Genomic DNA, 21,351 nt, shown 5'->3' on the forward strand with positions numbered 1-21,351 from the left:
CTGGCTATGTGCACTCACTGGCTATGTGCACTCACTGGCTATGTGCATTCACTGGCTATGTGCACTCACTGGCTATGTACACACACTGACTGTGCTATGATGCCCTTTATCCCCTGGACATTATAATCATATTCCTCTTTGTGCTTTTGTGATCTTGGTTACAAAGATTCAGAGAACTTTTCCAGAGGGCTTCCAGGCTTTTATTTTTTTGGAAGAAAGAATTGATCAGTGTCTTAGTTTCTGTTTTGTTGCTGTGAAGCTACACCATGACCAAGGCAACTCTTACGAGAGAAAATCTTTAGTTGGGGGCACACTAACAGTTTTAGAGGTAAAGTCCATCATCATCACGGTGGGGAGGGTGGCAACATGCAGGAAGACACTGGAGCAGTAGTTGAGAGCTACATCATGATTCAGAGGAAGAGGGCAGGGGGCATCTGGTGTGGGCTTTTGAAACCTCAGAGACTGTACTCAGTGACACAGTTACTCCAACAAGGCCACAACTCTTAAGCCTTATAATCCTTTCAAATAGTAAAATCCCCTGACAACTAGGCATTCAGTGTATATGAGTCTATAAGGGTAGACTTTATTTAAATCTTCACAATCAGAAACTCAGAAACACACAAAGTTTATCAAGAAAAGATTGTGTAGTTCAATATAGAATAACATAATCAAAACAATGTAGTAGCTTTCCCATATTGTAAATTTTTTTCAGTGGAGTAAACATTTGTCTAAGATTACATTTCCACTACATTTCATGATTAAAATGTTCTTCTCTTTTATGAAGACATGATAATAATAAGCAAAAGGATTTTCAATTTGAAATTTTATTTTTATTAATTTTAATTATGTGTATAACTGTGTGTGTACCTGAGTATGCCTGCAGAAGCCAGAGGGTCAGATCTCCCTGGATCTGAAGATACAGATGGTTGTGAGCTGCTTGTTGTGGGTGTAAATTCAGGTCCTCTGGAAGAGCAGTATGTATTCTTTGCCACTGACCCATCTCTCCAGCCCCAGCAGAAAGGTGTTTGAAATACTCTTATTTGACAAACTTGTTTGTTTTCAATTAAAAACTTTGTAAACTCTCTCAACCTATTATGTCAGCCTGTTAATTACTTGATAGAATGAAAAGTCAATATAAAACATACCAGGGAGAATATAGTTTGCAGATAAATAAAGTCACGAAAAATGCTAAGAACTTTCAGTGAGTTGCTGAGAAGAACACGACAAAGATAACAGGCAAACACAATTGAAACCATTCCTAAAACTTTCCTGTAATGTACCAATGTGCCCACCGCTTGACAGAAAGTTTTACTTTATTTAGTGCATACAATTTAGTTATGCATTTCAAAAAGGAAATTATTTAAGAGTAAAGAAAGTAGACATTTAGTTGAAGACTTTCTTATGGCAGCCAACCAGGGCTGAGGTGTGTGTGATGTCAGCCCAGTTCTTTTCCAGAGACTTCTGATATTGCCCACGTGGGAGACCCCAGTTTTGCTCACAATACCAGCTCTGTCAGCACCTATGCATCAGAAATGGCAGGCGAAGGCCAGTCACTGCTCTGCAGTGTTTGCCTCAGCTAAAGTTTTCTTTCTTGGTTTTACACTTGAACTTCACTTATTAGTTTGAGAATTCCCTTAGGCACGGCAACTACTTGCTCAGGGACATAGAAGATGAAAATGTTTTCCTTCAAGATGACACCAAACAGAAGTGTTAATGACACCCGCTGGTCTGTATTTACTCAGAAGTTTGGCAAATGAGAAGGAACTGCCACTTAGACTTGTCTCTTTGGACTAAACTGTGGCTGCAGAGTGTGAACCGGTAAATAAAGTGCAGTGGGTATTGGTAAATAGCCAATCAACACATTTAATTGCTCCTATTAGCAATTCTCTCAAGATGGTTTTAAGCAGACAGGAGGTTTTGCAGACAATGACATCATATGCTTGAAAGAAAAGGATAGCTTCATTTTTAAATAGTAAACTTTTTAATATGCCTGTTCAATCTCCTAAGTACAGAAAATCATGGAAAGTTTGGTCAACCAGGAAAAACATGTAGATTGTAAATTGAGTTTTTTCACAGTTTGTATGACTAGGAACAGTAAAAGCTACAAGGAAAAACTGAAAAGAATGACAATAGTAACTCTTATGTGTATGTATTCTTCCCTGTGCAGGCACTCATGTATGTGTACATGTGTGGAAACCACATATTTACATCAGGTACATAGATTTCTCTGTTGCTCTCCACCTTGTTTTAGAGACAGGGCATTTCAGTGAACCCAGAAGTTTTGAGGCTGGAGTGGTTGACTAGAGCCAAAGTGGGGATTACAGGCAGCACACCAAGACATGTTCCTCTCTGGCCATTTCTCCAGCTCCCCAACTTACCCTAACACATTTCATGATTTTTCCATCTGTAAAATGGACACTGCATTTTCAGAGTTCTCCTAAAGATTTGTCCATCATCTACTGATTCATGTGGCACAGGTTCATGGGCCAGCCATTGTTTTATCTGTATTCTAGAAATACAGACGTAGGACAACCAAGTTTTCTACATCTCTAGAATTTGTAGAGAAAGGAGTGTATAAAATCAGCATTCTGGAGGAGAAATGAGGTTAGACTGGCCGAATGTTTGAATAATGTTTGGGAGCACATGGTTCATAGCATGTAGTCAACAGTTCAGATTTATCATTCTCACCCAAATCCTCATTGTTCTAAGAGCGAATTCACTTTACAGTTGTCAACCTGGGCCATTGCTGTGGAGATGGAATTTTAAGATACATTCCCATTACATTTGAGCTCAGACCACAGCACTCCATTGTGCCGTTTCTCTAACTGGCTGACCTCAGAGTCCACTGTGATCAAACACTGTATTACCTTCTCTTTTGTTTGTGTGTCCAATGGTATAAAACAAGGCAGTATTTCTGCCTATTGGGTTAATCTATTGACAGATATTTACATTTTGGGTGTGCTCGACAATGAAATCACCCAGCCTAGCTACTCTGGTGAACAACACCAGGATTCTGTAATTGCTCTACCTAGGAATTTGGAGTTACCTCACATACCCCATCACACATGGGCCATGCGTTCCCTCCTGTGGACTCTGAATAAATCCCACAACTGACTTGTGTTCTGTAGGTGTTGGTCACCCTGGTCCATTCTCCACAATGAAGTCACAGGTTTATCTGAAATTCAACCTTGGTGTTGAAGAGCCTCCTGTGATTGTATTTCTCTTGTTTCACAGCATACTGATCCACGTTTTCTGGCTAACATGAAAGTCCTTCAGTTGCCCTGCCCTATTTCTGTCTGAGCCATCTACCCTGCTTCCTATCACATTTCAGACAAACCAATTTACCTAAATTGTCTGAAACACTTGGCTCTTTGTCAGAACTCTTGGTCCATGAACAAGCTGCTTCTAATCTTTAGAATGTTTTTCATCAGATTCACTTGCTTGTTCTAGAAGCTTTGCTTTAAGCATAATAACTCTTTCCAGGACCTTCCCTGCTTAGGTTCAGTCATCTCCCAGGCTAATTCCAGTCCAGGACTAGGACTGAACATGATGATGACATTGTAATAATTTGTCTTTAAAGAAGCACTTTTTTCCTATTTAAATCTTATGTTCTTTGTTATTGTATTTCCTATGTATTTTGAGCAGCATCCCACTGTTGGATGGACAGATTTCTCTCCCTTCTGTAGAGTGCCTTCAGTGCTGTCACTTGCCTCTTTTGTCATATGTTTTGCTTAAGCTTCTGGTGTGGTGGTTTTGAGGTCATGTAAAAAAATTGCCCAGGCTAAAGTCATAACCCTTTCTCACTGTATTTTATTGGTTTTGATAAGTGCTCTTAATCTTGTTACATAAACTGCCTTTTCTTTTAGTTTGTGCAGAGGTCTTATTGAACAGTATAAATCAATTTTAATTTTACCATGTTCCTGTTCAAATAATCAAATGATTGTTCTCCCTTAATTTGATATTCTGATGTTTAAATTATATCCTAATATCAAACTCTTAAACCATGTTTCTGTCCTTGGGATAACCCAATAAAGACAACCTTTTCCATTTTTTCCATGAATAGTTCATGAATTAAGACACCTTTGGATTCATGTTTCTTGGTAAAATTGAACTTTAATTTTCCTATTTTGTTGATTCTGGTCAGGCTTTGTATCAGGTGTATGTCATATGTCAGCTTCATAAAGTTAATTGGAAAATCAACCCTTTTCTGTAACTTGAATAGTTTGTCTTTGTAGAGTCAGTAGAGCTTGCCATCTGTATTATCCATAAGTCAGCTATTTTACATGAACAATTTTTGTAAGCTAATAAAAATAACAAGAGAGGAAAATAAAAATACAAATAATGATTATAAGAAACACAGGAACAAAGCTATAAAAAGTGGTACAAGAGGGGACGGGGAGATGATGGCTCAGTCAGTAAAGTACCTGCAGTGTGAGCATGGGCTGCATGTCTGGCACTTATGCATGAGCACAGTAATGCATGTCTGGAATCCCAGTGTCAGAGGCGGGGGCAGGTTGATCTCCAGTTTACTGGCCAGTCAGTCTAGTCCTGAATTTAGTGGGAGACCCTATCTCAAAAGCTAAAATGGAGTGGTAGCAGAAGATAGTGACGTCAAATTCCGGCCTCCACAAGCACACGCATATACATATGCATCTGTGTGCATGCATACACATGCACACTCCATGTACACACACAAACATATGTAGCAGTCAGTACCCAATTAATGCTACTCAAGTTGATCCCTGCGGTGGCAGTGCATTCCTTGCTACCCACTCCAATGTTCTGGGTTCCCAATTTAAAGACACACACACACACACACACACACACACACAGCCTTTATATTTTCATATGTCTTTAACAGCTCAATTAGCCACATGGAGGTGACTAATCTACCTCCCTCTGATATTCTCAAGTTATTACTTACTAGAATATGTATTTCATCTTTGCAGCCCTAGACCTAGTTGGGGTGTGTGTGTGGGTCCTGTTGGGGTTGCTCCTCCCCGGCTCCTACATGGAGGCTATACTCTCTGTCCTGCACCTTCTCAGTCATGGTTTCTTCTCTCTGCCACCTTCCCCTGACATGGTGGATCTCCTTTGTCCTCCTCCTTCCTCTAGTCCCTTGTCTGGGAATCCTAAAAGTCCTGGCTCTGTCTTTCTGCCCAGTCATTGGGCACTGGCAACTTTATTTACCAATCAAAACCAATTGGGAGAAGGGTTCCCTGAGTGTCCTACATGCAAATGTGTGGATTTTCATATGATTTTAGGGACCCAGATTAACATAATACAAGCAGCATTAGACCAAACCCACAACAAACACATACAAGTGTACAAGTGATGAAGATATATTTCTAGAATTAAACAAACTTATATGTATAAGACATGATTGCATAATATGTCACAAAGCTTATTGGAAGAGAGTTAAAGAAGACCACATAAACATGAAGCTCATCTATGTTACCGAAGGGGAGGATTTGATGTTAAACAGATATTATTGCTGTCCGCTTAAAATCCAACATAACTTTTGCAGAACCTGGAAAACTGATGAATATCTAAAAGATCAGAAGTATCCAGGTCACTTTAAGAAGAGGAAGAAGGACAAAGAGGTCTTGCTCTGCTAAGTATGAAGACAGTGTGAGCCTCAAATAGCTAAGGCAACATGGCATGTATCCATTATTGAATAAATGGTAAATGAAATTAGAGAGCTCAGAAGTACATATGAGCTTTGATGTACTGCATATCTGCATGCCAGATCTATGGAAAACAGTCAGGTCACTCAGTAGAGAGAAGTGGATAAAGAAGATTTACAAGAAAAAATTCAATTGCAGTCTTACTTTGTCATAAATATCATAAAAATCAGTATAGCCATTTGGAATACAGTCCTAATTAGCCTTGGCTATCAACTTCACACAGTCCAGAGTCATCTGAAGTAGTCAGTGAGGGTGGGATTGCCCAGATCAGATGGCCTGCGAGCATGTTAGTAGAGAATTGTCTGCACTGTTGATTGATTGGTGTTAGATGGCCCAGCCCTCTGTGGGCGGTGCCTTCCCTAGGGAGGTTGACTGTTGATTGGTGTTACATGGCCCAGCCCACTGTGGGCAGTACCTTTCCTTTGGGCCTAGGCTCCATAAGACGGCTAGCTGAGCACTGCTTCAGTTTCTGCCTGCACGTTCCTAGACTTGAGTTCCTGATCCCTCTTATCTCAGAGACAGACTCTGGAAGTGAAAGCTAAAACAAACCTTTTTCTCTTCCAAGTTGATTTTGGCCACATTATTTACCATGGGCATAGAAAGCAAACTAGAACAAATACGATTTGTTTTTATATTGTGAAAGATGAATATCCACATTCTTTCTGTCTCTGAAATTACCTTTCAATGTATATTTGTGAAAAAAAAAAACATCACTAACATATACTACAGCAGACCTGGCCTAGAATGTTCCAGAAAGCATTGTTCATATTAGCAAAAGAATTGAAAATAATTCAAATGACCATTAATAAGAGAACAGATTTATTGTATGGTAATGAAGTAAATGAATTACAGATAAAAAATAAGAAATAAATAAGGGGAAAATTTTTCAACAGACAACAAAACCCATTTATAAGGACTTCTAAAAACAAGTCAATTTATATGCTCATTGAGCTTGGTATCTTTTTCACTTACTAAAGAATTAATAATTATTATAAATTGAAGGGAATATTGCCTGAGGTTATGGGCATGCAAATGTATGGAAGCTAGTGTTATTACAGGTCACACCCAAGGGTGTTTATTATGCTGCTAACAAATAAACAAGTAAGACGTGTGTCACAATGAACTTGAATTCTACATTCCTGTACTCCATTAAAATGTAAACATTTATGTGAGTGATTTACCTCTAGCTTAAGTTATAAAATTTGTCCATATCTCTTTGCAGAATTTACGTTTGCATTTTCCTTTTCTTCGTCTCTTTTGGTTATAATCTCTGGGAACTAAATCCCAGTATTCAGTTTTTCTAGGCTGCCTGAGGTGTCAGTGTTAAGAACAGACAGTCACTCATCCTGAGAAGGCAGATTCACCTTCCTCTGTGTAGGAAGCACACAGTTGGGCTACGAGGCTTGGGGTGGGGGCAGCATTGTTTCCTAGGGGTGTAGAACTAGAAAGTGAACTGGAATCCATTATATTTATCGACAGCTCAGTAATGTTACTTGTAAATCTTGTGTTTAGTGCCTTGTGTGTTAGACAGTCAGGTTCAGAAGAGTTTCCTCGGGATTAGACATGTATTTATTGGAGTTCAACCTTGTTGCTGGTCAAATTTTGATACTAACTCTACTTCATTGCTCCTTTTTAAGCCCTGTCAAGATCTATCCACCCCAGAATGGTCTACTGTCCTTTCTAGCAGCCGAGCTAAGATGACACATAACTGCTCTTTGTTTACGGAAGACACAAGGCCCGTCAGTAAGTGCTTGGCGTTGCAGATATACTAAATCCTATATACACTTTGATTTTCTCTGCATTTGCACCCCTGTGACAAAATTTTGACATAAATTAGACCCAACAAATTTTTAATGATAACTTATAAAACAAAGCAATTATAAAAAAATTGTATGTGACTTTGCTTTTTAAATTTACTACATTTTACACACTACATTACAAGCTCACTTGATAACGATGTTTGGAGATATGTGATGTGAAGGCAGACAGATAACAATGGGCATTGTAGTTCGGCATTGAAGTACTGTATTATGGATAGAAGAGGTACTTGAACAAAAGCACCAGGATGCTTTGGCAGTAGTCTTGATAGTGAAATGACTACCAAGGAACTAACAGATGCTGCTACTCTCCTGTGTAACTAATAGATGGTGGCGATGATGATGATGATGATAATGACAACAACAATGAAAACGGAAATAATAATAATGATTTTTAGTGCTGGAGATTGAGTACAGGGTCTCCTTCAAACTAAGCAGGCACTCTATCACTGAGCTATATTCTGGCCTCCAAGAATACTTACATAATTCTTTACAGAGCCAAGAAAGATACTGGAAACTCTTGAGTAGAAATGCTGTCTGCTAAATATTAAAAACTAATTCCTATCTTCTTCATAGTCATTTGGGCTGATATCTGTATTTAGAATGTTTCTTTAAAAATATAAATTTTCTGATTATGTTGTAATATAATTGCATTGCTCTGAATTACTACTAAATGGGTGATTTTTGTTGTTGTTTTTCTCCCTTGTGAAAAGCTATCAAGAAAGATCAAATCAAATCATTTATATATTTTGTAGGGACCAAACAAAGTGAAAATGCAGAGTTCCTTGCTAAAGTGTCACTAAGAACTTGCAGAGGGAGCCAGAAGATCAATGAGCCCTTTGAAGCCCTTCAAAGCTCAGTTTCCCTACATAGTTATCCAAGTTTTGTACATCCAAAGTAGCTACCACAGTAGCTAAGATCACTGACAACAGGCATAGCTAAAACCCAAGCAGGAGCCAGATGTCATATTCTAGCAGTGGAAAATAAACTTTCTCATATCAAAAGAGGATAAACAAAACCACAGGTATCAGTGGCTAGAAGTCAACAGATTTAAACACATGATATCGGAGAGGATATGAGCATAGTCATGGGAGTTACTTACTTAAGGCAGTGATAACTGTGCGTAACTCCTCCAGTGGTATTAGGAGCCTCAGCTGCACCCTAGCCAAACACAGGCAACAGTGGATGAGAAAACCCTGTGAGTATAAAATGTGATACAAAGTATGGACTGTGCTGCTTCATTCTGGTCATCCTAAAGTGGCAGGAGACACCTACCTATCTAACCTATTTCTCTCCATGAATCTCCCATTCCATCCATCTTTAACTGGATTGAGAGCTACTGGTCACTGAAGGAACTCCATTTAACTATTATAGCCCTCACGGAATAGCTGTCTTAGAGTAGTCTCAGTGCTGTGGGTGTGGAAAATTCAGGCAAGCAGAGATTCCTAAGAGGACAAAGGGGTAGGTCAGGGTCACTTTAGCTATTAAACTTCAGAATGACAAGGGTCCTCCTCCTCTCCCAACGCATAGCCAATGCCCTTGAGAATAATTGTTAAATTATAAAGCAGCACAGTTAACATAGTTCATGTCTTATAGTTCATCAGCATTCACAGTCAGCAGAGAAGAGACAGCGTTTCTTCCACAAAGCAGCTACAATGGCATCTTTTGAAGCACAGAAGGTATGTGGAGGAGGGATGTGAAGGGGAAGATCTGTGTTTTCTCTTCTTTGAGTATTAAGTAAAATGCCCCGTTGTAAAGCAATAACATTGTTTCTGCTTGTTTTCTGTTTTCCATCTGCAAAGAGAATAAGATTCTAGATTGTTAGTGATTCAGTCAGGGCTTACTGTAAATTTTTAGTGAAAGGCAGCTCAGCTTAAGTGTGGAAACAAAACAATTTGCTGCCTTTTGTCTTGTCTCCTGAGATGAATATTTAGAACCCTGGAAAAGAGTCGGGGTTTTCCTAAGGACCAACTGATTTGCTTAGTACAGGCATTCTGCTAGGTGAGGCAGAGGGACCTCAGGAGCAGAATGTGTGCTCACTGTGACCAAGGCACTGGGCTGAATCCCCACTTCACAAAAGAAAGACAAGGGGAAAAACATAGTAAATTTGATTGGCTTATTTTTAAATTACTTCACTTAGAAAATAAAGAGTTGTCTGGGTGGGGAATCTGTCAGTCTGTGTGCCAGCCTGTCTATTAACATCTTATATCTAGCCTAACTATATCTCAATCCCTTCCTGTGTTTTTTAATTACTGTACTAATAGAAACACTTATTTTTAGGTACTAAAAATAAGTACACTTTAAAACTGATTATATATACTTTAAAAATGCATGGGAAAGGGATATTAATGAAAGTATCCCAAGGCTCAGGGATGATCATGGAAGAGGAGGAGGCAGGAAGATTTTAAGAGTCAGAGGTTCACTGTAGTGAAACAGTGCTTTCCAGACATGACAGGGACGCTCCATGAATGAGTTCAAATTTCTTGCATGCACAGATGAAGTCAGATAAAACTTCAACATGGAAGGAGGGAGGTCATAAAGAGCCAGCACTTAGGAACTGTTGGCAAGAGATGGCTGCTGGGGGAGGTAGATTTTCTTCAGGGATGTGGTCTCTGAGAGACCTCCTGGGCTCTAGTCGATGGTCCCAAACCTGTGCACACACTGGCTGTACTATGTGAGCTCAGAGGGTTAAAAACAGAGAGAGCACATAAGGCTGGAAGGACAGAGTGGTAGGGAGGGTAAGGGACGGTTGGAGGTGAAGGACCAAGGATGGACTTGATCAAAACATATTACATGCAGGTAAGAAACTTCCAAACAAATGAACAAAAATTGTCCCTCTAGGCTGGGCATTGTAGTGCACACTTAGAATCCCAACACTCCAGAAATGGAGGCAGAAGGATCAAGAGTTCAAGGCCAACCTGGGCCATATGAGGCCTTATCTCAAAAACCAAACACCAAAGCCAAACCAACAAACCACTACTACCACCTATTGGGAATATATCCTGTATATATATTCTGTAAATACCATTTAAGTTATTAGCTGGAAGAGACCTTAAATGTAATGTGGTGATAGTTCTTCCTGCAGCATCTAAACACCCAGGTCTTGTATATCAATGGTTCCTCCCTCCACTTTAATCCACTGTGAAAGCACATGCTGTCACAGCCTCCGTTTCTTCTCTGCAGATGGACCTAGAGTTCCAGAATAGGACAGGAAGAGGAATCAATCCACCTTGGATCCATTCCTTGCTAGCGTTTGCTCCCTTTCCTGTAGCTGGTTTAGTTGTTTCCATGAAAAACAATCACTTCTAAGCCAGATGCATGGCGTCCCATCCTCAGGACCCACAAAGCGGACGGAGAGAACCGACTCTTGAAAGCTGTCCACATACCTGTTCTGCGATGCTTGCTAATACTTGGGGATTTGCTAGAGAGGATAGCTCTATGAGATAATTAGAAATACTTCAGTAATTCTTCTACTTAAAAAATCTTTAGTAAGAAAAATATCAAAGCATACAGAACATAATAGATCATAGGAATGAAACCATCTTCACGCAATAGATTTATGAGGCAACACGTACATCACACCAAGCAAATCAGGTCTGATGATAGATTCCAGATTCATCTGAGGACAAACTGTATGCATTTTCTAACAGTTATCTGTTCTCTCTACACATACAAGGACGCTCAGTTAGAGGTTAAGTCAGTAATACATTTATTTATTTGTGTCCACTTGTCTTTCTCTTTCTGCCTCATCTTGTCTCCATCCTTTCTCCCCTTCTGCTTCTGAATTACAGATCCTATAACAACAAAGTGAGTGGATTAAGTGTGGGTGGTAAAACTCGAGGAGGCATTAAAACTCTAAAGTAAGCAATTTTAATCTACTCTATTAGAATTGTATAAATCATAAAATTAATGTGAAAGACACGTCATACATATTTATATATTTCAGTATAATTATCTTCCCTGAGGCTTCAGAATTTTTTTCTTAAATCTGTCTGTGAAAAAAGAGGTAAAATATAGAGAGTTTGTCTATTCTCTGATAAGTCCCGTGTATTCTTGCTTTTATGTAGGAAACCTTTGATTGTTCAGAATATGGGAATGGATCTTGCCCAGAGAATGAAAGGTCTCTAGGGGTCCGAGCGGCCATGTATTCACTGATGGTGGGAGCCATCGTCATCACAGTCTTTGGCAACCTGGCCATGATCATTTCCATTTCTTACTTCAAACAGCTTCACACACCCACCAACCTCCTCATTCTCTCCATGGCCGTCACCGACTTCCTGCTGGGATTCACCATCATGCCATATAGTATGGTCAGGTCAGTGGAAAACTGTTGGTATTTCGGGCTTACATTTTGCAAGATCCATTATAGCTTTGACCTGATGCTTAGTATAACATCCATTTTCCACCTTTGTTCGGTGGCCGTCGATAGATTTTATGCCATCTGTCACCCTTTGCATTATTGCACCAAAATGACTATTCCAGTAGTTAAGCGGCTGCTGCTTGTCTGTTGGTCAGTCCCCGGGGCATTTGCCTTTGGAGTGGTCTTCTCTGAGGCTTATGCTGATGGAATTGAAGGCTATGACATTTTGGTTGCATGTTCTAGTTCCTGTCCAGTCATGTTCAATAAGCTATGGGGGACCACCTTGTTCGTGGCGGGTTTTTTTACTCCTAGCTCGATGATGGTAGGAATTTATGGCAAAATTTTCGCTGTATCCAAAAAACATGCTCGTGTAATTGACAACTTGCCAGAAAATCAAAATAATCAAATGAGGAAGGACAAAAAAGCAGCCAAAACTTTAGGGATAGTGATGGGTGTTTTCTTACTGTGTTGGTTTCCGTGTTTCTTCACGATCCTGTTAGATCCGTTTCTGAATTTCTCTACACCTGCAATTCTGTTTGATGCCTTAACATGGTTTGGCTATTTTAATTCCACATGTAATCCCTTAATTTATGGTTTCTTCTACCCCTGGTTTCGCAAAGCACTCAAGTACATTTTGCTGGGTAAAATTTTCAGCTCAAATTTCCATAATACTAATTTGTTTACTCAAAAAGAAACAGAATAGATGTGATCTGTACAAGTGCATCAAAGACTGGCACTCAAAGAATGAAATTTCTCCAAGTGGCATAGTAGACTGAGGAGGACCAGCAAAGAAGGACTGACATGGAGGGAAGGGGATGAATAACCCACCTATGTAACTTACGTAAAAGTTAATAATAAAAGTTAATAAAGAGTACCAAAACACAGATACATGCAGTAATTACTTCTAATTCTTCTTTAGGACAGCAGGGTGACTATTGGTTAAAACACACATAATACATTTCAAAATTATTTGAAAGCAATGAAGTTACCAATACTTGAAAATAGTTGAAGTGATGGAGATGATTTTCATTCTGATTTGATCGCAGCATACTGTGTACACACCCTGGATTACCATAATATACTTCAAGAAATGGACAAATTACAGAAAAGAAAAAGAGAAAAAATATAGTTGCCTTAAGTGTGTCTCTGTGTGTGCATGGACATGTGTGTGTATGTGTGTGAGAGAGAAAAACAGAGAGACAGAGACACACACAGAGATACACACACACAGAGAGAGAGAGAGAGAGAGACAGAGAGAGAGACAGAGAGAGAGAGAGAGACAGAGACAGAGAGAGAGAAGTGGGGAGAGATTTTGGCTAGTTTATTAGGCTCTTGGTGTCTAATATGGAAGGAGGAAAATTAATTGCTCTTTGTACCCAAATTCTGTTTAACCCATCAGTCGCATAGCACTAGTAAAGAGAAAAGAAGAAAAATTACAAAGGAAATAGAAGATAAGAAATTCAGGAATAAAAAAGATGTGCAAACACCTTTTGAAAAACAGGATTTTATTTTATTCCCTGTGTACAGGTGTTTTGTTTACAAGTAGGTCATATGCATGCAGTGCCCATGGTGACCAGAAGAGGGTGGTGGACCTACTGGAGCTGGAGCTTGAGATGGTTGTGAGATGCTGTGTGGGTGCTAGGAATCCAATCCCCTTCTCCAGAAGAGCAGCCAGTGCTCTTGAGCTCCCAGCCATCTTTAGTCCTGCCTGATTTCTTTTACTCTTTACAAAGATCAGAGTGCAGCTGAACTTGAGAAATCCTCTTTCCTGTGACCACCGCACTCCATGTGACATTTCCCTTTAATGTTTCTTTCTTAATGCCTAAGTACGTCTATCATATTTTCAAAATATGTTTAAGTAAAAGTTGTTGGTAATTAAACACCAAGGACTATCATTCCGGCAGAAAACAGCAGTTCCTTAAATGAGGGTTAGTCTTTTTCTAGATTTTACTGTGGTGAGATGAATTTTTTTTTTTTAAATAAAGAATTGGAAGGCTGCAGAGTTGGCTCAGTGGATGAAGGTGCTCTCCACAAAGTTTGAGTTCAATCCCCAGGATCCACGTGGTAGAAGGAGAGAGCCAGTTTTTGCATAAGTTTTCCTTTCATCTCCACACAAATGCCATGGAATGTATACACACATGTGTATGCAGACACACAAATAAATAACATACAAGGAAAGAGAATAGAAACATTCTACGAAAGCCCTTGTCAGCATATCATCCTGTGATCGTGACTGGCTGTTCTCTATTTACAGAAGAACTCTCTTTGGTGACTTCTATTCTTCTCAGGCTTATGAGCAGTTGTATTGTATCAGATGTGCTGATAGTTAATAAACGCAATATTAAATATGTTGTGTTATGAATCCATCATTTTTGATGAATATCTATTCTTATTGAGCATTAGAGTATTAAGAAGAAAAAAAACCTCAATATTTAAGGGCAAGATCAAGGGTTAGTGACTTTATATTTGATGTCTACTGCTTTTTTCTCTCCTTTTTTTCCCCGGCCTGTTGAGACTCATCAGTGATGCGTGGGCTATAGTCAGTGATGTGCTGGCAAATGTTTCAGCTCCTCAGGAGGAAAAATGCAGTTTAAAATTTGACGCTTTCTGTACCATATGAACAATAGCCCCCAATATCCATGCATCTGATTCTAAGCTATGAACGCAATGTCAAAATTCCTGAAAATTTAGGCATCTGTTCTCTAAAGTGGGCAGTAGTGATCTTAGTACTTACACTGTAAGAAACATTCTCAATGAACAGCTAGTACGAAGAGAAGACAATAGATACCTGTTAGGAGCCGCGTCCGCCATCGGAAGATGGCGCCGGTTTCCTGCTTCCTGGTTCTTCTTGCGAGCCTTGCTTGAATGTGCGCCTGCGCAAGGCGCGAAAATCAGTATGCTAATTTGGCGACATCATAAGAGCCAATGAGTGTGCGGCACATCTCCTAAAGCGCTATATAAGCCACTAGCTTTTGGGGCTTGGGGTCCCTCGCCTCACTACCATCTAAGAGAGCTGTAACACTAAAAGAGCTGTAATAAAAATGCTGCCAGAAGAATCCTGAAGCGTGGCGTTCTCCTTTTCGGCGAGGCGGCGCCCCGCAGATACCAACATCCCTGACTGAACTGAACGTTTCACCTTAAAAACTTTTAATTACAGATCTGTCTGTGTGCATGTGGGGAGTGATATATCTGAAAATCCTCTACGGATGAACTGTTTTTATTTCATTTCTTTACTTTTTGCCATAGCAATGAAAAATTAACATTATAAATAATAGTTAATAAGTTTGCTTTGATTTTAGCCGATCGCAGGCATTAAATGAGATAATGACCATTCAGTTGGTAGATTAACTATCAGTCTTGCTCAAATGCAGCTCAACAGTGCCCTGTGAGTTACCTGTAGACCTGTGGCTGCATGAGCACTGTCCTTCTGATGGGCTGAGTACTCAGCCTGAAGGGAGGACGTAGAATAGGGCAGCTTCATGAGCATGGTCAAGGAGACTAACAAGACACACACACACACACCACACACATACACACACACACACACCACACACATACACACACACAATCACACACACACACTCACACACACACACACACTCACACACACACACACACCACACATACACACACACCACACATACACACACACACACAATCACACACACACACAATCACACACACACAAACCACACACACACACACAAGCACACACATACATACACACACACATGCCCACACAAACACACACAAACCACACACAAACACACACATACACACACACACACATACATACACACACACACACATACACACACACACATACACACAAACACACAAAAACTAACCTAGCCTGAGATGAATTAGTCATTTTTGTTTTTAATTTTTATTATTCTTAGACAGTTTCACATACAAACATTTTTGGTCATGTCTTCCTACTCCAAGTAACACCCTCTTCTTCTCAGCAAGGTTTTCTCTGTTTTCCTGTCGTTTTAGTTTTTTAAATTTTTAGTTTTTTTAAATTGTTCTCTCTCTCTCTCTCTCTCTCTCTCTCTCTCTCTCTCTCTCTCTCTCTCTGGTGTGTGTGTGTGTATGTGTGTGTCCTACTGACTTTAATTAGGGTCACCTGCAGATGGATGGAACATGAACAACTTACTAGTTTTACAGCACTGAAGAACGTGGTGGTCCTCACCTCTTCCAGTAGCAACAGCTGTCTCTATCTATTTAGGAATGAGTGGGGCCTCATGAACCACGTCTCCTGATTATTTCTTTTTTAAAAAATAAAATGATCTGATATATTCTACACCTCCTACCTCCTGATTCCCAACCCCATGACAATTACTTTATCCAAACTCTGAAGTAAAAGCAAGCACTTCCTTCCCACCTCAATGTCTTCTCATTCAGAGGGAAAACTAAAACCTTTCAGAATTTAGACCATTATTCTTGCCTTGGATATTAGCCAATATTTAGCTTAGTTTCCCTTGTCTATGTATTGTTAGCATACGGCAGTTTTGCTATCTTCTCTTTCTGGAACAAAAGCCAAATAACAAAGAACTCAAAATTGAAATTATTGTCCTTCATTTGGAAAAAAGAAATTGAAGTTTTCTGGGACACTGAAATACACAGAATATTTTAATATCCTCAAAGGAAGAAAGTTAAATGTTGATTTCATTGGGGATCTGCAGTTAGGACTTCTCCCAGGGTCCTGGATCTGCATTCAGTGCAGCCCTCTTGAGAGCAGAGACAAGCCTGTATATGCAGTATGCTGAGTCTCTGCATTGAGCTCTCCAGTACTTCCTGCACCACACCCTCGAAGCCACTGGAAGAAACTCTCAAGGTGAAACTGACATTCTTAGAAACAAAAAGTACTACATTACAGAAAAAATGGGAAACATATGACCATTTTTTTACTGACACAAATGTCTGGAGGTTAGGATGTGTTACATATTGGTATATCAGAAAAGGTAGAATTTTATTTTCTTAATTGGAAAATAATTATTATGGTATTTTCCTGAAAGACTTTTTAACATTTCTATCAAAATTTGTTTGGCAGGGTTTATAAGTTTCTATGTGGCATATAAAAATGTTTTTACTAAGTACAAAGATTATATAAAGCATGTCTCAGTAATTGTAAGGTATTTCAGTAATGCTAAAGTGAATTTTGATAGTGTATCAACAGAAATAACATATATTATTTAAATCATTTCCAGATGCCATATGTTATTTTAGTATTTTCCCTTGCAAGCAGCATTTACTTGAGATTTTCTGTTGCTGCTTACTTGCCAAAACTGCCCCCTCAGTCACAGAATGCCCACACTGGAAACACCAGGTCTCCATGATCGAAGAGTTCTTGTTCATTCCATAAAAACATCGTGAAGATGTGTCTTTGGGGGATGGCCTGATTTTTCACTCCAAGCACATTTCCAGGAAATGAGAACAGGGCTGGCCTATAGAGTAATTCTAATAGGATAGGCTGAGGCCATAAATACTTGTGTTGACCAGGTAAATCAGCAATACGTTGCAGACAAAAAAGGATGAAGGAGGTTCACTGGGACAGGTGCCAGGAGAGCTGGAGTTTAATACTGGTCTCAGTGTATAGCTGCAGTGGCCACTTCAAGATATGAGGTATTTCATATATATGGAACAGCTGGACCGTGCGATGAAACAGTCAAGTTCATCCCTCTAAGCGTGATGCCTTGTGTCTGTAATGCCAGCATTTGCAAGGCTGAAGAAGGAGTGCTGCTGTGGCATCCAGGCCAGCCTTGGTGACAGAGTGAGAACCTGTCTCAAAAAGCCAAATAGAGCAATATAAAAGAAGAACAATTTGGAGTAAGCAGTTTTGAAACTTTTAGATATCTAGAATTTTTACCATTATCTGAGTTTTCCTTCTATTTAGGAGAGGGAGAGGCAGGAGGAAAGGGTTTATTTGCTATTCTCTAAAAAGCATTTTCTGTTTCCCTGTTATCTTAAAAATTTCCAAGACAGATTAAAGAATGCTAGGCAGAGTGCTTTACTAATTAGGTTTTGATGATATGTTGGAGCTAACTTCTACTCTTTAACAAATGATTCCTGCTCTATAGATGACTTTGTATTATGTCGTCAAGTTTAGCAAATAAATGGGACACTATCTCACTTCTCACGAAATTTATATTAAGACAAAGCACAGTACTGGATGGGAAAGAGGGTTAGAAATAGCCTCTACTTTCTTTGGTTATGTCAATTATTTTGTAAGATTTATTCCAACTGGAAGAGTTTTTAAAACAAGCTTCCAACCCAAACCTTTAATTCCAGGGTTTGGGAGGCAGAGGTAGGAGGACCTCTGAGTTTGAGACCAGCTTAGTCTATACAGATAATTTTAGGAGAGTCAGGGCTACACAGAGAAACTCTTCCTTGAAACTAACTAACTAACTAACTAACTAACTAACTAACTAGACCTCAGGAAGATAACATTGTCTTTACAAAGGATGCATTCCAATAGTTCCATGCTCCCAGCTCCATCTCTAACATATTGTCTCGTGCTTAGTTTTGGTAGATACTTTCTGTTCTACTAATTTTCAAATAAAGCAACATCTAATGTAAATTATAAGAAAGGCTCATTATAATTCTCGCTCACCTTTCTGTCCTGCTCAAGCTGCTCTCTCCATGCTGTGTAAGCATCAACCATCTAACAATACTGAGCCAGCACTCAGAAGATAGCTTTTCAGAAGATAGCGTTCAAAAAATACATCATTTAAGAACTGGCTGTTGTCGCTGCTTGTAATTTTTGATGCTATCAATGTAAACCACTACGTTCTTACAAAGTAACTTTATAGGAGAAATGTTTCCCTTTTCTCCACCTTAGTTTTCAGGGGGACACTTGAATATGGTCTCTCTACTGTCAGCCCTGCAATGGTCTCCTAGTAGTCTTTCTTGTTGGAGTCCTAGATGTTGACAATTAGGGAAGGAAACAGAACATATCGAGTCACAAATCCTAGTAAATGTACTTTATCTTTCCTAGTGCACCCCATGTCATTTACACTATTCTACTCTATTTTATGGAATTATCCATGTGGTTATAATACTGCCCAAAGAATGGTTTGGAGTCTTTACAAACAGAATTTAAATCAGAAAATTTATGCTTAAAGATGTTTACTTATGTGTCTGGATAATTGTTTGTCTCACTTACTTTTTGGAACTCACCGTGTGACCCAGGCAGTTCTGAGATTCCAGCAATCTTCCGGCCTCAGCCTCCTGAGTGCTGGGGTGAGTTACCGTTTTATGCTCTGAGATGATTATTTAGTGAACTGTATAGAACTCACATTATTTTCTGACCTGTGAAAGTAGATGGAGAACTATAGTTAGTTTTAGACCCTAAAATTGGACTTAGTTTAGTTAAAAGAATGGTGGTATCTATATTACTCAGTAACATGCACATATATTTGTATTCTGTGATAGAATCTTGGATGCAGGTTTTAGTTCAAACATACCTTACATCACTTTCATTTTTAAGGCTAAGGAAATTAGAGTATGCACCTAATGTTCAGTGTGAAGTCACTATGCCTCCTGCGGAAATGTAGGTGTCCAGCAAGATGTCAAAAGGTTTAATTGTATAACAACAACATACTGCAGTCCATGCCCAACGTTTGGCAAATATATGTGTCTACAGACATGCCAGCTTTATCACCTCAAAACTAAAACTAGGTATATAAAATGACCCATTGATAAACTATTTAAAATGATTTACTTATGAACATTTTCCTTGAGCAGTGTGCTATTTCTTGGTGCCTAAAATGTCTATAGAATTTTTTTGCATGTGAAGAGTTCAAATTATTGAACAAACACATAGGAAAGGACTTTGTGGTTTGACTTAAGATTTTAGATACTCAGTGTTTTGATGGTGAAAGATATGCAACCTTACTATTTTTCAATGTTCTTGGAATGAGGCTGCTTATGATAAATGTCCAAAAAAAAACCATCAACACAGGAAAGAATGAACCATTCAAGACTTTCATTTTTCTAATGTAGAAAATAAGCACAGTAGGTAGAATTTTGAATTTTAAAAAAATGTAGTCTATTCTTAATGTATGGATTCTCTGTTTACATGCCAGAAGAGGGCATCAAATGATTTTTATAGATGGTTGTAAGCCATCTTGTGGTTGCTTGAAATTGAATTCAGAACCTTTGGGAGATCAGCCGGTGTTTTTAACCACTGAGCCATTTCACCAACCCTTAATTTTGAATTTTTAAATTAATGGTATTTAGTGTGAATGACTTTGAACATTAATGTACTCCTGGCAGGTGAAGTTCACTGAGATCGTTTGAAGAAAAGAAGAAACTCCGACTCTCTCCTGGAAAGGAACTTGAAGGATAAAGCACAATGGAGCTAACCTACATTCCCGAAGACTTATCCGGCTGTCCCGAATTTGGAAATAAATCCTGCCCTCCCACCAGTTGCTCTTTTCGTGTCCGCATGATAATGTACCTGTTTATGACCGGAGCTATGGCTATCACCATCTTTGAAAACTTGGTGATAATCATTTCCATATCGCATTTCAAACAGCTGAGCTCTCCCACCAACTTCCTGATCCTCTCCATGGCAACCACGGACTTCCTGCTGGGTTTTGTCATCATGCCTTACAGCACGGTGAGATCAGTGGAGAGCTGCTGCTAGTTTGGAGACAGCTTTTGCAAATTCCATGCGAGCTTCTACATGATGCTGAGCCTGACCTCCATATTCCACCTATGCTCCATCGCTATCGACCGGGTTTATACAGTGTGTGACCCTTTGCACTACACTACCACCACGATGGTGTCCACGATCAAGAGACTGCTGGCTTTTTGCTGGGCGGCCCCAGCTCTTTTTTCTTTTGGTTTAGTTCTGTCAGAAGCCAGTGTTTCTGGAATGCAGAGCTATAATATTCTCGTCGCTTGCTTCAATTTCTGTGCGCTTACGTTCAACAAATTTTGGGGAACCATACTGTTCACTACCTACTTCTTTACTCCTGGCTCCATCATGGTTTGTATTTATGGTAAAAATTTTATTGTTTCCAGACGACACGCTCAAGTCCTCAGCAATATGCCTGAGAACACAAAAGGAAAACCTGTCTAAGAAAAAGGACAAGAAGGCAGCTAAAACCCTGGGCATCGTCATGGGGGTGTTTCTAGCGTGCTGGCAGCCTTGCTTTCTTGCTGTTTTGATTGATCCATATTTAGACTACTCCACGCCCATCATAGTGCTTGATCTTCTGGTATGGCTCGGGTACTTCAACTCTACTTGCAACCTCCTCTTCCATGGCTTTTTTTACCCATGGTTTCGCAAAGCTCTTCAGCATATAGTGTCAGGAAAAATATTTCACTCCAATTCAGACACTGCAAATCTTTTTTTCTGAAGCACATTAAGGAAACAACCAACCCAACCCAACCCAACCCAACTCAACCCAACCCAACCCAACCCAACCCAACCCAACCCAACCCAACCCAACCCAACCCAACCCAACCCAACCCAACC

General features: G+C 39.5%; 2 protein-coding genes across 3 annotated transcripts; both read left to right on the forward strand.

Moving 5' to 3' along the window:
- The first annotated feature begins 8,489 nt into the window (after positions 1 to 8,489).
- On the forward strand, positions 8,490 to 12,567 carry LOC114616453 (trace amine-associated receptor 2). Of its 2 annotated transcripts, none has more exons than XM_028761916.1 (2): positions 8,490 to 8,528; positions 11,572 to 12,567. In XM_028761916.1, the coding sequence occupies exon 2, from the start codon at positions 11,647 to 11,649 to the stop codon at positions 12,565 to 12,567; it is 921 nt and encodes a 306-aa protein (XP_028617749.1). In that variant the 5' UTR covers positions 8,490 to 8,528; positions 11,572 to 11,646. The 2 variants fall into 2 exon arrangements, with proteins under 2 accessions (XP_028617749.1, XP_028617748.1); XM_028761915.1 differs by lacking the exon at positions 8,490 to 8,528 and adding an exon at positions 9,160 to 9,183.
- Positions 12,568 to 20,220: 7,653 nt separating this feature from the next.
- On the forward strand, positions 20,221 to 21,232 carry LOC114616452 (trace amine-associated receptor 3-like). Its single transcript, XM_028761914.1, is given in 2 exon segments — positions 20,221 to 20,939; positions 20,941 to 21,232. Coding segments are annotated over 2 exon segments (1,011 nt in total).
- The last annotated feature ends 119 nt before the right edge of the window (positions 21,233 to 21,351 follow it).

This window comes from Grammomys surdaster, unplaced genomic scaffold (assembly GCF_004785775.1).
Source record: "Grammomys surdaster isolate TR1022 unplaced genomic scaffold, NIH_TR_1.0 320269, whole genome shotgun sequence".
NCBI classification, from domain to species: Eukaryota; Metazoa; Chordata; class Mammalia; order Rodentia; family Muridae; genus Grammomys; species Grammomys surdaster.